Consider the following 17,644-nt stretch of genomic DNA (forward strand, 5'->3'; position numbering starts at 1 on the left):
TTATTTGGGTTGATTTGGAAGCCGGCTTTACCTAGTGTTTGCAGCACTGCTGGGGCGTGTAGTAGGTGTTCTTCCCAAGTGCTGGAATATATGACCACGTCATTCAGGTAGGCAGCACAAGAAGTGTTGTGGGGCCGGAGCACTTTATCCACCAGATTCTGGAAGGTCACAGGGGCCCCGTCAAGCCAAGTGGGAGGACACAATACTACTATTGTCCGCTAGGGGTGCTAAGCACCATCTTTGGTTTGGTGAACTCCATTAAAGGAATTTACCAATACCCTTTAGTCATATCAAATATGGTCAGGTACTGAGCCTTCCCAAACCGTTTGAATAGGTCATCAACCCGGGGCATCGGATAGGCATTGAACTGGAACACTTGATTGAGGCGACGGAAGTTGTTGCAAAAGCGCCAGCTACTGTCTGGCTTAGGAACCAGGACAATAGGGCTAGACCAGGGGCTATGACTTTCTTCAATAACACCTAGGTCAAGCATATGCTGGATCTCTAGTTCCACTTCAGTTCATTTTGCCTCGGGAAGCTGGTTTTGTCATTCCTTGATGACAACTCTGGATTCAGTGACAGTGTCATGCTCAACCAACGAGGTCTTCCCAGGGTTTTTGTTTACCACCTCCGGGACCAACAGGATAACTGTTTCCAGTTCCTGTCGCTGATTCGTTGTTAGGGTTGGGCCAAGGTTAAGAGTGGTTGTTTGAGCGAAGAGGGTGCGTGGGTTTTGAGTGGGAGGTGGGGACAAGGACCATGACTCAGTCTCCTGGATGGAATTCCTGTAGAGTCGTGCCACGATCATAGCAGCGAGCCTGTGCTGCTTGAGCCTTAATCATATGTTCTTTTAGTATTGGCTGAATCTTGTCTGATCTATCACGTAATTGTGCAATATATTATAAAATGTTGGTAGACAGGAGGACCTCCTCCTCCCAGCCCTCTTTTAGTATGTTTAATATGCCCCAGGATTGCCATAAGAACTCATATGGAAAAAAACCTGTGGAGGCTTGGGGGACTTCCCGAAAGGCAAACAGCACTAGGTGGAGCAACTGGTCCTAGTTTCTCCTATCCTCACTGACCACCTTGTGTAGCATTTGCTTGAGAGTTTGGTTAAATCTCTCAACTAAGTCATCGACCTGGGGGTGGTGAACTGAGATCTTCAAACGCTTTATTTGGAGTAATTCTTTGAACATTTCTGAGGTGAATGGCATCCCCTGGTCCATAAGATCTTCTTTGGAGATGCCGAAATGCGCAAAAGACCCCTACTAGCTCCTGAGCAATGGTTTTTGAGTTGGCTGAGTGCAAGGGGACATCATTGCGAAAGTGCGTGGCATAATCAACGAGGACCAGAATATATTTGTGTCCTTTTGCCGAGGGTTCTAGGGGTCCCACGAGATCAACCCCAATCCTTTCAAAGGGAACATCTATAAGGGGCAATGGAACAAGAGGAGCACAGTCCTGCTTGGAATCTGTCGCAGTTAGCACTCAGGACAAGAAGTACAAAAGCAACAGACCTCATCATTAATTCCTGTTCAGGGTCGTAACGTGTGTTGGCTGTTAACTGAGACAATCGCATTTTTAGCCTTTTGCAGGGAGTCATCATTCCATTGCTCTCGTTTAAATAAACTTGGCATCCATCTAAATTGAGCTTGCAAGGTCATTAGTGGGTCTGGTGTGACCACAAGGGGCATGATGCTACCTCTGCGTCGTCAGACATGGAGGAGGGTGTTGTGGCGTTAGCCACATCACATTGGGTACCCACATCATTTCCAGATGCCGGAGGAGAACATGGCGTAGAGACATTTGGCCATCCGTGACCAGGTCTAACCTAGGCGGAGGAGTGGATCATAGGTTGCTGCGATTGCTATTAGACCAGTCTCAACCTAGTATCACGGAGTATGGTGGGCTTGGTAACACGGCCATAATAAGTGTTTGCATTCAATCACTGCCATGCCATAACCGTGAATACAGGTTATGCTGGTCTTTCTGTCTCTTCACTGTTGTGGCAAAACAAGCCGGGGAGCAACAATGGAGATGTTACTTCCGGAATCTAATAGTGCTGTAAATTTGTGCCCATTTGCCAAAACCACTCCCAAGGGGGAAAAGGACAGGCGGTTTACAAGTGCACTGTACCTTTACCCCTGGGTCCAGTCGCAGTCCATGGGTTCACTCAAGAATGGACACGTAGGCACCGTGTGTCCCGGCTCCCCACACTTGAAACAGCACGGGGTGGTTGGACTCTTCTCCTTGGGTCGGCTCTCTGTTCCGGCATCTGGCTTCAGATGGGACACCCTTCCCTTGTTGGGTCTGGAGAGAGTCTTTCGGACCTCTTGGTTTGGGACAGCATCCTATGACGCTCAGTTACTTCAGTTAAGGTCTCTATGTTCTTATAAGGCTGCCTGCAGAACAGCTGGGCGAGGTAATCAGGCAGTTTCATTCACTAGGCCCTAGGTGACTAGGGCATCGCAATTTGCTTAACAATACAGGTATAACAGCAGTCACTTGCATTTAGCCTAAGCCAATGACTGCTAATGCTCCAGATTTTGAACACCTGTGCTTGGGTGGGCCGCGCAGGGTCAAAGCACCATTCGAGCTAAAGCCTCACCTCCTGGTCTATAGTGACAGCAAAACGTTTTTTGGACCATGGCTTTTGATGCAGTCATAGTCTGTGGCGTTTTCCTCCGAGAGGTCATAATAGGTGCGCTGTGTCACTCCCCTCAGGAAGAGGGCTAAAATATTAACTCCACTCTTCTCGCGGCCTTCTGTATCTGGTAACGGGTCTTTCAAAAACCAGAAAATAAGTATAGGCATTGTCTGCGTCGGTTAGTGGGACTAGTACCTGGGTGGATCCTGGTGCATGGTAAGGTGTGTCTCTATGTGGGCTTCAGACTCTCACTCGAAGCTGGAGGCGTTGAAGCTCGGTGGCCATGTTTGTCAGTGTTGCCTTCAGGTGCTGCTCCTCTGACATTTCGAAGCTTGATCCTGCTGAATACACCAACTGTAAAGAGACAAACACAGAGAAAAAGGTTTGGGGTTCCACCCGTATATTGTAGGAATTGCTCTGAAAAAAGACTGCGATACTTCGAGTAGTCTGTTGAGACTGAGTCACGAACATGGAATAACTGCAGAGCAAAGGTGGTGGTTTTTATAGTTGAGGGACAGGAAGAGGCAAGTCATCTGGAGGGATGGTGGATGTGAGATTATATATATAGTCACACACTCGACAATGAGCCAGAAAAAGGTTTGGAGCAGCCACCCGTATATTGTTCCCCAGCTGCAAATTTAGAAAATAATTGTACTGATGTGCACTGGAGTCCAGAACAGAACTGACTTGCTTGTAAAAAGATGGTGGCTTTAAAGGAGAGCAGAGGAAGTGATGTCATCAGTAGGGCCTGAACCGGAAATATTGTCATTGGGGCCAGGGTCAGCACTAGAAGTAGTGTCACTGGGGCCAGGATCGGAAGTGACATCATCAATAAGGCCGGAAGTGCCATTGTCAGGGTTAGCACACTCCCCCACCCCCTGGTCTGGCATGGAATTGCTCTTTAGCTGCCCCTATGCGCACATGTGTGACATATATGTGTGTGTGTGTATATATGTTACTGTATGTCAGTTATATGATAGTTTGCAATTGATGTGCCCAAGTTTACTTTAAACACTTTTTTATTTTCGGTGCACATAGTAGAACATGTACATGGTAAGAATTCTGTTGACTTTACATTTAACTTCTAAATTTTTAACAATGATAATCGGTAAACAAAGAACAATTTTTGTGTTTGCAAAATGCCATAATAACTTTATTTATTTATTTTTGCCCCACCAGGTGTTGCTGACTGTATGCTAACAAAGCCCTGTTTTGTGCTGCTGGAGAAAGGGAATTGTAAGTAAAGAATTTGTTTTAGTTTTATGCAGGCTTTACTTTAAAATGACATACGTTTGGGAAAGATTTGAGCATTTGAATTACTCCATTATTTTGGTTACTTTTTTCAGTTTTCAAAGGTAGTGTTGGTGGCATGCTGTATATAAAGCTCTGCTTCGAGTAAGAACATTTAAGTTTTAAGTATTTTAAGCAATTAGTTTAATATTTGTTATATCAAACTGTTCATGATATTTTGACATTAATGATATTGATAAATTTATGTAAATGGTTCCATAATGTAATGTAAAGCAAGTTCTTAATGAACGATAGCTCAAATTGAATACTAACCATAATTCCCAGGGTTCCCTGGGCATGACGTTAAACTGCATCTGGCCCTGCAAGTGGTCCTCTAACTTACAGGGAGATCTTGGAGATTGGCACTCCAGCCACAGTAAAAAATTCACAGAGCTCTTATAAAGCAGACAGGACTCCTTTCTGCTCTCCACGGGAGTAGGCTGCTTGTATTATGAAGAAGATAGGGAAAAGCCCTCGGGAGCCTCATCCCTGGAGATACAATGGGGTCAGGCCTGTTGGGGATTGGAAGTGGTGTGGTGCGATGCTGAGGCATTGCCCGCTGCATGGCAGCACTTGGGTCCCAATTTGATGCAGCCCATTCGGGTAGGTGCATCAAACGACTTATCTGTCTGAAATGGTGATCATCTTCCTCTGCTTTGTAAACTCCGTATTTCAGTGGCAGCACATACTGAGGTGCGCAGACCTGAGACTAGCCAGATCTTTGTAAGTGGGGTAGACCATTTATTGGTCTGGTCCCTCTGAAGGCTGTCATACTCACAGAGCAGCTGTTACTGTGGCGGATTGGCTCTTTCCGATGGTGTCCAATGTCACTCATTTCAATAAGCGTATTCTGTGGCTCAAATTAAGGCACACTCTGGGTGTCTTGTCTGTTGTCTGTGAGTATACTCTCACCACGGTGAGTGATGTCTTGGGAAGGGAGACAATTTATTCGCAACTTCACTCAGTGGTTGGTGGGTGACTGTGAAGTATGCTGCTCTGGTCATGGGTGACGTCAGTGCAACCACTGGCACTGACAGGGGCTGGCAATGAGGATTGTGTCTGTCCACATGGGTCTGGCGAACATGTTCAGTCTGTCCCTAAGGCTTCAGAAAGTACCACTGCTGTAGAAAACATTCTGCATTATTCCTGTTCCAAAGAAGGCAGGCGTTGCTTCACATTATGACTACAGACCAGTGGCACTTACGTCTCACATCATGAAGACCTTTGAGAGGCTTGTCCTGGACTATGAGTCCTCTTGTGGTAGATCACTTGGACCCACTGCAGTTTGCCTATCAGACAAAGATTGTAGTGGAGGATGCATTTGCTGTCCTGCTCCACAGAACTTGTTCTCATCTGGACAAAGCTGGCAACACCTTGAGGATTATGTTTTTTGATTTATCCAACAACTTCAGTACTATCCAGCTATCTCTGTTAAGGGTTTAAACTCAGAGATATGCAGGTGGATGTGCCTATGGTGTCCTGGATTATGGACTATCTGTCAAGCAGACCGCAATTTGTGTGACTTAAGGACTGTGTTTCTGATACAGATGTGAGTAATGCTGGAGCATCACAAGTAACAGTCCTGTCTCCTTTATTCTTCACTCTTTACATCTCAAACTACAAATATAACACCAGGTCATGTAATTTGCAGAAATTCTCAGATGATTCTGCACTTATGGGACGTTTTGATAAAGGGGATGAAGCGGAGTATAGGAGTCAGGTGGAGAACCTAGTTTTTTTGGTGCAAACGAGAATTGTTTGCATCTTAACATTAGCAAAATCAAGGAAACTGCTTATTGACTTTCACTGCACCAAAGAGTCTCTGCGTCTGGTCACTATTTATAGAGTTGATGTTGAGGTGGTCCACTCTTACAAGTACTTGGGGGTCCACATTAATGACAGATTGGATTGGTCTCAGAAACACAGAGGAACTATACAAGAAAGGGTAGAGCAGGCTCCTTTTCCTTAGGAGACTGTGTTCCTTTAATGTGGGAAGGTGACATCTTTGTCATCTTCTATACCTCTATGATGGCCAGTGCGACTTTCAACATTGTGGCGGGCTAGGCTGCTATCATTACTTCTAATTAAAATGAGAAGCTCAGTTATAGGGTGCACTGTGGACCTCCTGGAGGTATTAGTGAAGGAGAGAATTAAAATAAAACTAAATGCATTATGAACAATGCTTCACATTCTCTACTCTGACAGACTAACAACTTAGTACTTTCAGCCAACAAATTATTCAGCAGAAATGTGTCAAGAAATGCTATTGGGGCTCCTTTTATACACACAGCAGTACACCTGCATAATGCCTAACTGTGAATGTGACAAGTCAAAAGTTTTCTTTCTTTTTAAATGTTCTTCCTTTTTAGTCTTTCTGGGGTGTGTTCAGACCATATTGTGAATGTGTAATATATAATTACACATACTACCCTGGGGAGTAATAAAGGTCTGTCTATCTATTGTTATCAGACTTATATTGATTTATGTTAAGAGAAAAAAAAAACAATTGCTTCCTAACTTATCAACAGTTAAACAAACCACCTTTTCATCATCTTTCATTCTTGATAGCCTGGATCCCCTGCTACTTTTTTGTGAAAGGGTTTAATATATGACCTTCCATTAATTACTATTTAAATATTTACTTTAAATGATGTTATAATTTTTAAACCCTTGTTTAAAAGTGTGTTAGAATTTTAAGTATAGTTAATTGAATTGGTGTATTTTGCAAAAAGTAAATATTCAGCGGTTTAATAAACAGCAATTAAAGTGCAAAAAAAAGAGATAATTTCCCATTTATACATGTTTTTGTTTTTTTCCAAACCCAAAAAGCTTTGAAACATGATAGCAGTAACTAGTTTTATATACAAAAGCAAGTGTTACATTCATAAAGTGTCTAAGCAGAACATAAATATGTACATTTAAATATTTGTGACAGATGTTTTTTTCCCATTTTCTTGTTATCAACTCTGTGTGTTATAAATTAGAAAAAAATTTTAACCTGTTATAAAAACTGTTTAACCATAGAAACGCTTTTTGTTTTTATTACTATCTATACAGATAGGAGTACAACTTTTATATGTAAGAGCAACACCAGTTCTACTCAGGACAGTTCTCTTTCTTTTGATGAGGTATGTTGTTTTGTTTAATGTTTATTTAAAAGTATACTTCATTAGTATTGTAACATGCATAATGTTTAATAAATACTGGCACAGTAGATCCTTGGTTGACTGTGGTAGTGATGTTTGTTTGTCTATGAACCTTCACTAATTTACATATTGAAACAAAAGTATTGTGTTTAATAAAGTAACTCGGGTAAAAACTACATTATTTTAATCCTCTTCAGGTTAATGTTGTTTTTATGACTAGTTTTCTTCCTCCCCAAAAGCATTATGAAATTATACACTACTTAACCCATTGTATTTTGTGTCATTTTTGCTTTGTGATTATTAGGTAATTTGAGCTAGAATTTGGGTTTTGTCTCCCTAGGGGAAAACCAGAGGGATTTGTGGGTGGGAGGCCAGTCTCAGACAGAAACCTCCACCTCGAAAAGTATTTCAGGCAGGTGCACATACCTGGGAGGAACCAAAAAACTGTGAAACTGTTCCGAGCAAAGATAAGATTCCATTGTCCCCTGTGGTATGTACCTTTATTGGGAAAAAAGTAAGATTTTCTTGTTTGATTAGACTTGAATGGTATTTTCTGCATTTGGTTGGAAAAGTAATGCATTGTAGGGGTAGGTTGACCCTATTTGTTAATGGTTTTGTGAGTTCAACACATGCAAGCAATTGCAAATTGCATATTCTGCTGTTATTATCATCATCATCAAGTCCTTCCATGAGAACCCTGAATACAATGAGGACTGATTGAGGTAATTTATGTTAGGTAGAATTCCTAGACGGGACTGGGCGGTCACATGGCCTGGAACCCCTGCAGATTTTAGTTTTTCTCCAGCCGACTAGAGTTTTTTTGTTTTTTCTGTCCTCCCTGGTCATCGGACCTTACTTTTATTCTATGCTAATTAGTATTCTCTTATTTTAATTCTTATTTTGTCTTTTTTTCTCTTTCTTCATCATGTAAAGCACTTTGAGCTACATTATTTGTATGAAAATGTGCTATATAAATAAATGTTGTTGTTTTTAATACTTGATTGTGGGCTTCATATATATGCAAGAAATTCTGGAATGTGAGCAATGTTGAATGTTGATTGGTACTGTGAAATTAGCATTGAAATATTGGTAGCAATGGCTCCTCTAGAAATCTGAAGCTTTGGTAAAAAAATGCAAAGTAGTGTAATCAGTTGTGTCAAAAGTACAGAACAGTTGAATTCTTATGTGAATGCTTGATCACCACGCACCATGCTGCCACTCAGCGTGAATCTGGCTTTGTAGACTATCTTAATACATAATTCGCCTGCCTCCTCACTCACTCACTCACGTCCGTCCGAAGCCGAATGCGCAGTCGCCTTCTGCGCAGCTGCCCGAAAAACCTTACGAGATCGAAATCCAACCCCAACATCGCGGCAGGCGGCGGATTTAGCCTACGCATTTCGGGATTATTATTCTGAAATCCCAAATTCTTCCGCCCAGGCGTTGGATATTAGCCCCGATCACAGCCAAGCCTCACACTCAAAATAATACATAAGAACATATTATTATTAAGTACTTTCAGCGGCAGGAACGACTCCACAGCCATCACGATCATTACACTACTGTCGTCAGCAGATGTTGATGTGTGCGAAGCGAGGTACACATTCTAAGCCACATACAAATCTCCACAGGTGGCATGGTACGCATTGTCGTGCGCTGCTGCTGAGATCTGAGTTAAATAAAACGCTGCTGGCCTATTCGCACCAAGCACTGAATGTTCACCACACCATCTGGAGTGATTTTAATGCCCCTTGCATCCTCGCCCTTTCAAAACTGCTTATTCTCGCAACTTGGTGCCAACGGCCACAAAAATTCAAAGAGAAAGGCGACTTCGATTAAAGCTCTAGAGGCCCGAAAGGCGATTTCGACTACAGCTCGAGGCCTAATTACGCATTCTGATTCAATTACGCATTCATTCAATACACCTATATCAGGTTTGTGGTGCTTATACTTATTCCTATTACATATTTTACTGGAACATTCATCATTCAATATTATACTATAGGCCTGGAAAATTCATCAACTAACAGTACAAGCCTGTACAGTAATGAGTAAAGCGGACTAAAATCATTACAAAAAAACTTCTTTGTTTCTTCTTCTACTTTTCGTTGATTTGTATTTATTTTTTCCCTTTTACTGCCATAGGCCTACATAATTATAAAATATGGCAATTTTTATGCACATGACACAAAATAAATTAAGCTTAAAGACTACATGTGTTTCCAAATTCAAAGGGCATTCCCTGTCAAACTAGCATTCGCCATGACTATAAACAAGTCACAAGGACAAACATTTGACATGGTAGGAATATTCCTTGCCGAACCCGTTTTCAGCCATGGTCAATTGTATGTGGCTTTTTCAAGAGTCACAAGGGCGAGTGATGTGAAGGTGCAAGTTAAAGATGGGCCACATCAAGGGAAATTACTACCAAACAGTGAGAGTGTCTTCACAAAAAATGTACTCTACAGAGAGATTTTACAACTTTAGTTGCATACTGACAGGCCTCCAGTATACAAACAAAAAACATTGTCATAGCATGTGTTTTTTAAGTGTACGGTATTTTTCGCAGTGATAAAGTCATACATATCCAAAACCTCTTAGTTAATTATCAATACTTATATCACTTTCTTATTTATTTCTTACTTATCATTTGTTTTTCATACACTGCTGACACAAACCCGTGCCCATTTCATCTTACGTTGTCGAAACGGGCTTTTTGTCTAGTATAAAATAAAATGACATGAAATGTAAGAGGCGAAAAGTAGTCCTTGCCACAATCACTCCACACCACTGGCTCAACAGAAATGGTATTAGATTCCACACAATTTGGAATAATTAGTACACAGCCTGCACCAGTTTCCATTTGGAGAAAAAAGCCATGGCTAAAGAGCACAATGCCTGAAGGTGTGTCTCACAGTATACCTGACAACGTACAGTTGTGCTCATAAGTTTACATATCCTGGCAGTATTTGTGAAATATTGGCCATTGTTTGGAAAATATTAGTAATCATGCAGAAAGCTTTTCATTTGATTAGAGAATGTGCTCAGGCAAGACAATTTATTCTCACATTATTGTATGTGCCCTTTTGAAATCATAATGATGGGAGTGATCAGAAGTTTACATACCCTTGAATGTTGGGGCTGATAATACACACACAGGTTCAAATTAAGGGTAATTAAGGGAGAGTGTCCACACCTGTTACCTTTTTGATTGTAATCAGTGTCTGTGAATAGTCAATTTAAATTCATGCAGATCTGCACTGACTTTGCTGGATGCCAAGCCATAGGGAATGCAAAAGAACTGTCAAAGGAAAATTTTATTGGTTTGTATAAATCATCCATCCATCCATTATATCCTAACACAGGGTCAAGGGGGTCTGCTGGAGCCAATCCCAGCCAACACAGGGTGCAAGGAAGGAAACAAACCCCACGCAGGGCGCCAGCCCACCACAGGGTGCGCGCGCACACACACACACACACACACCAAGCACACACTAGGGACAATTTAGAATCGTCAATGCACCTAACCTGCATGTCTTTGGAAGGAAACCGGAGTACCCGGAGGAGACCCACGCAGACAACCCACGCAGGGAGCACCCGGGAAGCGAACCCAGGTCTCCTAACTGCAAGGCAGCAGCGCTACCCACTACGCCGCCCCTAATTACTATGTTTTGTTTAATGTTGTGCTGTTCTTTGATGTCTTGTAGTTTAACTTGGATTCTCTTAAAAGTAAATTAAATGTCTTTGTTCTTTGATGAGTCATCTTTTCTTTAAAGTATGGTACACATCTTACAAATTCTGTCATGATATGTAAATTTATGAGCACAATTGTATAAAAATGCAGCAATAACAGCTGGTTTTCTTTGCTTGATGCTGACCTGCATCTGAGACTGCACAGAAGCAGCATACACGTAGAAGGACAAATGCAACGTGGAAACTGATTGTGTATAAAGCGACATTTAGGACAAAATAATTATGATTTGACTGCTGTTAAACCATTCTGTCTATATGTGGTTCATTATCTGTGCCTGCATTGCATATACAAAATATGATTTCAATGTACGTAGCATAAGAATAAAATATGATTTGAGTACATGTACTGCTGTCACATGTTCCCAGTCACATACATTGTCAGTGGTTTGAAGGTAATTGCTTACTTGGATCAGATGGTTTCCTGGCAATGCTATTAGTGCTGTCTTTATCAGGCACTTGGTGCACACTTTTGTGTGGTGCATCAATTGTCACAAGCAATGGCACAACATAACCATTCATGAAACAGAATTGTGTTTACAAATAGAGGATAATATGCAACCACAAGTTACAGTGAGGCAGCAGTAAATTGCCAAAAATTGAGGGGCACCTGTGAAAAATGTCAAAAAACCTCCTCACTCACGTGCCAGCCTTGGGGCGTTCCTTACCTCCACTTAGTTAGCAAACGAGAGAACTACTTAATGGGTTTAGATTGGGTTTTTATCTATAATTTGGTTGAACATTCCGGTTGATTATGCGACTTCTCTCATTGCGCTAAGAATCATAGTTCGCTTGCAGGAGCAATATATACTTCCTAATCTGAGATAGAGGCTGCGGGCTGAGGGAAAGGGGAAGCGTGACGTCAGGAGTAGGGAGCCAGGCAGGGACCTCATCACTGTCCTGTTTCAGTACTATGCAGGCGGAGCCGTGGGGGATGACTAGTCCACCATATACTTAAAAGTTTACAAATAAGAAATGAATGAAGTCTCAGCATTGACATTTTTCAATGCAATATTTAATCTTACAAAATGAGGCATACATATATTCACCATTTAACAGTTTAACAGAAGTAGCAACTATCATTATACTATTACAGTCAGTAAAACTCTGTAACATTACTAAAAAGATCATTGTGGTATGTCATGTTGAATATGGATATGTGAAAAAAAAAACCATTTGTACCCAGCAGTGCCCTACATTCATGGTAACAGATTTACAGACTGGGTGAGATATGAGTTGGAAGTGATTATAAAACCATTGCAAGGGGAAGGGACTAATGAATTGCTCCCAAAAGGACTTGAGTCTGTTAGTGGTTAAAGGTGCAAGTGAAAACCCTTTACCTTTTGTGATAATGGAGGCTGTGTGTAATGGTATGAAGTCAGAAAGGTGCTAAATAAAAAGCCTGCAATATCCATCTAGTCCCATTGCAGTGGTGTGGTGCAGACTGTATTTGGCATCCTATTATTTATTCATACTACTGAGACCAAGTTGACAATATTGTCAGATATTCTTTCGGTGAAAATTAGCAACAGGCAAAAAAGGTTGTTAGATGGATGACAGCATCTCTTTGGTGACTTTTGCAGTCTACATGTATGGTCACCTTCATGAAATAAACTTTAGCAATCTAAACAACAGATTGAACTGGAGCACACGCATTTTTCATAAAAATACATTATTTTGACTTAAAATTGTTGTGTCTTTTCTCTATAAATATGTACAATCATAAAAAGTGTGTTAGTCATAATGCCTGGAAATGATGTGTCTAAAATAGGTTAAAGTATTACAACTCCATTATAACCAATATTGTACAGTAATTGGTTGCAGCTGTTAACTTTATTTTCCTATTGCTGCTCTCTCTATTACACAAAACGCCTCTTTAAATTGAGAAGTACTGCTTCAGTAGATAACATTCTCTTATGTTTGTTTCACATTACTTGAAGATTTTTTTTAATGTAAATGCTTTTTGGTTAGAAGAATTTATGATTTATAACAATGTAGGTCAAATTATAGAATTTTGATCAATTTCTGAACTTTTTTAGATTAAAAAAGAAATCCGCACTTCAACACCAATTAAGCCACCAAACAAGTCTTGCCCATACTTGGTAAGTCAAAGTCTTTTTGATTATTCAGCCCAGGTTTTGTTGTATTGTTTAAAATAATTTTGTCTGAAACCTTTTAAAGATTGTGAATCCTCTGTTTTTGTAAATTACTTAATTTTTCTTCTGAGTAAAGTTAAAATTGTTAACTGAAGAGAGACGCCGTTTCAAAATTGATTTAGAAATAGTCCTACCAAAATCAATTTCTTAACCCATTTGTTACTTAAATCTGTTATCCCACAAATTTTATACTTTTTTATTTTGTGTTTACAGTTTTCTTTTGTGTATAAGAGGCTCGTTTATTCAATTTAAAAACACTGTAAATTTTATTTTAAATTAAATTATAACTAGGTTAAGTTTTTCTCATTACCGTAAAGTAGCTAGGTGTTTAGGAAATGGGTGACAGCTTGGAAAATTACAGTACAAATACATTTTTAAGCAGCCTTTTATTTTAATGATTGTGAATTTCTGTTTACATTGAGCAGTTGCTTCAAACTAAGGTACAGTTTTTGATAACTTTATTAAGAGAGGGCATTTGGCAGTAAGTTATTTATTTCTCCAATAAGTTTCTGAATTATTCTTATGAACTGCTCCTGTATTTTGAATATTAAAAAGGCTAATAACTGCAATTTAATTTGTTTCCAACAAAATATTGTATTAAAATGTTCCTAATAATAATATGTAATGTTATTACACAATTCTTAATATGATACTATTTTTCATTATATTACTTTATCTTTACAATATCAGTCATGTTTCCTTTTATATTTATTTTAAAACTATTTGATTTGAAGACAAACCATTAGTAATAAAAAGATCATGTCAAGTATGTAATAGTTTGATTTCATAATTGCAATAGAATCATTTCAGTCAGGTACATGAATTTTTCAGTCAGAGTACATATGTTTATTAGTAATGCATATTCCATATTTTCTGCTGGCTTGGCTGCTTTAATTTTAATTACATCCTTGTCTATACAGTAAACCTTGATCAACATGTGTATAGTCATAGTTATGTATGAAATACGTACTTTGATATCTTTTTGTGTTTAACTTTGAAAATTAGTGTTTTTTAATATTAGTTGAAAGATGCATTTTTCTCTTTAGGGCGCAATGGGTGTTTCTTAGTTATTGTCTTTATTCTAACAGAACCTGTGTTTTACACACTTAAACATCAGATTACTACCCAGTATATTTTTAATGCATTCAGGATGGAAAGGGATTCAAGATCGGAGAGCTAGTCTTTGGAAAAGTGAAGGGTTTTAGCAGGTGGCCTGGAATTATCGTTGGCTGGCCAAATAAGCAGATTCCTAAAGGAATGAGAAGAGTGGAATGGTATGGTGACGGAATGTTTTCTGAAGTGAGTATTTTTGATTTGTTTGTTTACAGGATGATGTCTTAATCTTTATGCTTAAAAGTTTGTGCAGTTCAAAATATTTACTGTAAGGCTATCATTCAAAACTAACATTAGACTGTGGTGCTTGACATAGTTGGAGTTGGGGGTGGGTGCTGCGGCCCATTAGGCAGCCCCAGTAAACTTCCAGAGAAGCTGCTAGATAACTGAATATAATATTTAAAAATTCAAAATACATAAATCATGCAACATCGAGGTGTTAAACGTAAGGTCCATTTTTTTTTTTAATGTTGGCCTGCCTAATCAATGTTCAAAACATGTTGCATACAGTACGTAATGACTTAGTTTTTTCAAAGATTCCCTTTAAAGTACCCTAAGTTCTTGTCTATAAGCCGGACTCATGTATTAGCCGGAGACCAAAAATCATACGAATTTTTAAAATAAAATCGTATCATAGATAAGCCGGACTCATGGATAAGCCGAACGTACTATAACCTATAACTAATAGAAGGGAGGGAGGTCAGTGGTCTCACTCGCGCCCATTTAATTTCTTTAAGGGGGGAGAGAGTGTGAGATATTGCCGTCTCTCTCACTCCCCGCATGGCGCGGTTGGAGCGGCCGCGGAGCGCGTTCTTTCTGCTCTGGGCGTCGCCGAGTCAACATGAGCGCCGTAGCGGTCATTTAAATTGTGATTTTATATGTAAGCATATTTAAATATATATCGCGGATTTCTGCGGACAATGGGTCTTTTAATTTCTGGTACATGCTTCCTCAGTTGGTTTGCCCAGTTGATTTCATACAAGGGACGCTATTGGCAGATGGCTGAGAAGCTATCCAGCTTACTTTCTCTCTCTCTCTCTCTCTCTCTCTCTCTCTCTCTCTCTCTCTCTCTTGCGCTGACGTAGGGGGGTGTGAGCAGGGGGGCTGTGTGCAGCTGCTTCCTGAAAGAAATGTTGCACGGAGCTTCGCATACTTAAAAGCTCAAAGGGGCACGTATTGATTTTTTTTATCTGTCTCTCTCTATCTCTCTCTATCTCTCTCTCTCTCTTCTCTTCCTCTCTCTTCCTGCTCCTGACAGAGGGGGTGTGAGCTGCCGCCTTCAACAGCTTTGTACCGGCGGAGTTGCTTCGCATACTTAAAAGCCAAAAAACCCTATGATTTTTTTTTTTGACTGCTTGCTTTGCACTCCTTTGAAAGGAAGATATGTTTGCATTCTTTTAAATTGTGAGACAGAACTGTCATCTTGTCTTGTCATGGAGCACAGTTAAACTTTTGAAAAAGAGACAAATGTTTGTTTGCAGTGTTTGAATAACGTTCCTGTCTCTCTACAACCTCCTGTGTTTCTGCGCAAATCTGTGACCCAAGCATGACAATATAAAAAATAACCATATAAACATATGGTTTTACTTCGCGGATATTCTTATTTCGCGGGTGGCTCTGGAACGCAACCCCCGCGATGGATGTATAAGCCGGACTTATGTATAAGCCGATATTCTATTTTTTCATTTTCACAACTTTTTTCCTTAGATAAGCCGCGGCTTATTGACAAGAACTTAGGGTAAGTTTCATATATAGATTTGTTCTTTATATACTGTACTTTATCTGGATTACATTTACATGTGGCTTGGAAATGTGCATCCATTATCCTCATCATGTCCAGATAGCAATCAAATAGACTCCCTCTATAAGTACAGCAATTTGGGGTTTAGTGGTTACTCATGTTATCTGTGCAGCCCAGTGCATCACAGCCACCAAACCTGTAGCTGAAGTGAGAAATGGGCTACTCAATAATGAACCAGCAAGAAAAGTGAGAAAAAGGTGACATGTCAAAACAGTCATAAAGAACTTCACTGTTACAGCGTGATGCCAAAGATTTGGTAGTGTTATGAATGAAATAGTAGGTTGACTTTAGACACGTCACGGCCACCACTCCGCTCACTTTTTAAAGCTGCACACGTGCAGGGCTGGCAATTCTTTTGTGGCTTACTGGACTGCCGTCCCTACCCTACATATTTCTTTTGTCTTTTTTTTGATTTGATTGGTTTGCATTTCCAGTGATTAATGGAAGTGCTCCAGTGCTGAATCCAAGAGAGTAACAAAGTACTTTATCTAAACTAAGTTATAGAAAAAATTGTCTACGGCAACTAATTCTACATTTAAAAAGTGCCTTTGATTTTTTTTTTTATTATCCTAAATGTGCACCTTCAGTGTGACATGATTTAATTTTATATGACTTCAGTTGTTTAGGAAAAATGTGACAATAAAATGTTTTGACGTGTTTTAAACACTTAAATACAGAAATCACTGTCACATACGCTTTAATTTTTTTTCTATATTAAACATTAAAATAAGTGTCATGTCCAGTAATTCTGGTCATCTTGATCATGATAGTGTTGTAATATTCTGCTTTAACTATATCCTGAATGTGTGGATATTTCACAGATATAAAACAGCAAAAATTAAAAGATTTATGTATATAATATGTAATAACTGTTTTCTTGTAGATGCAAGCTTCATTACAGTATATGAATATCTCTCTTGTCTAGCTTGAGCATTTCTTTTTACAGTTTATGCTTCAATTTAAAACACCTTTGAAATAATGATATTAACTGCTGTTCACTTACTGTATAATTTGAAAAGATGTCTTTTTATGAAACTATTTTAAATAGTGCTACTTGTTTTCTCTTTGTAGATTTATATTGACATGTTGGTACCATTTGCTGCATTTTCCAAATACTTTGATAAGTCCTCTTTTAACGAACAACCAGTTTACAAGAAGGCCATAATTCAGTCCATTGAGGTAAAATTTTGAATTTTTCTTTTTAGATTTTTGGAGGTTTATGTGAAAATATTTAATTTCCAGATCTGTGTTGCGATATACAACAGACATATCATTTACTCCTGTATTGCTTGTATTCATCTAAGACACAGTGAAAAATAAGACTAATGTTAATCACATCAGATTGTAGGTTCTAGATAGTATATTGAGAGTGAGCAGAAAATTGTCATTATCAAATTTTATTTAGATAGATAGATAGATAGATAGATACTTTTATACAGTGAATTCTCACTTTCTGCAGTGGGCTGGCGCCCTGCGTTGGCTGGGATTGGCTCCAGCAGACCCCCATGACCCTGTGTTAGGATATAGCGGGTTGGATAATGAATGGCTGGATGGATTCTCACTTAATACTGCTTATGTTTTCTGCAGAATCCACCAGTCTTACCAGTTTTGGAATATTCAAAGTTGACTGGACATACAAAATAATTCTAACAGTGCTCAAAAGTATCATTCATAGTGATGAGCCAAATAAAAATTACATTAGAAAAAAACACTGTCTATAAACCTCAGCTGAATTAAAATT

At 39.4% G+C, this 17,644-nt stretch overlaps 1 protein-coding gene across 1 annotated transcript in view; it reads left to right on the plus strand.

Annotated features, from left to right (window-relative positions):
* The window catches only part of LOC114659234 (DNA (cytosine-5)-methyltransferase 3A-like), a 72,808-nt gene that overhangs the window by 31,164 nt on the left and 24,000 nt on the right, over window positions 1-17,644 (plus strand). The window contains 6 exon segments of the mRNA XM_051932451.1: window positions 3,827-3,883; window positions 6,995-7,065; window positions 7,424-7,573; window positions 12,873-12,935; window positions 14,139-14,288; window positions 16,975-17,082. Coding sequence (XP_051788411.1) covers window positions 3,827-3,883; window positions 6,995-7,065; window positions 7,424-7,573; window positions 12,873-12,935; window positions 14,139-14,288; window positions 16,975-17,082 — 599 coding nt within the window.

The sequence above is a fragment of the Erpetoichthys calabaricus genome, chromosome 10 (genome assembly GCF_900747795.2).
Source record: "Erpetoichthys calabaricus chromosome 10, fErpCal1.3, whole genome shotgun sequence".
NCBI lineage: Eukaryota > Metazoa > Chordata > Cladistia > Polypteriformes > Polypteridae > Erpetoichthys > Erpetoichthys calabaricus.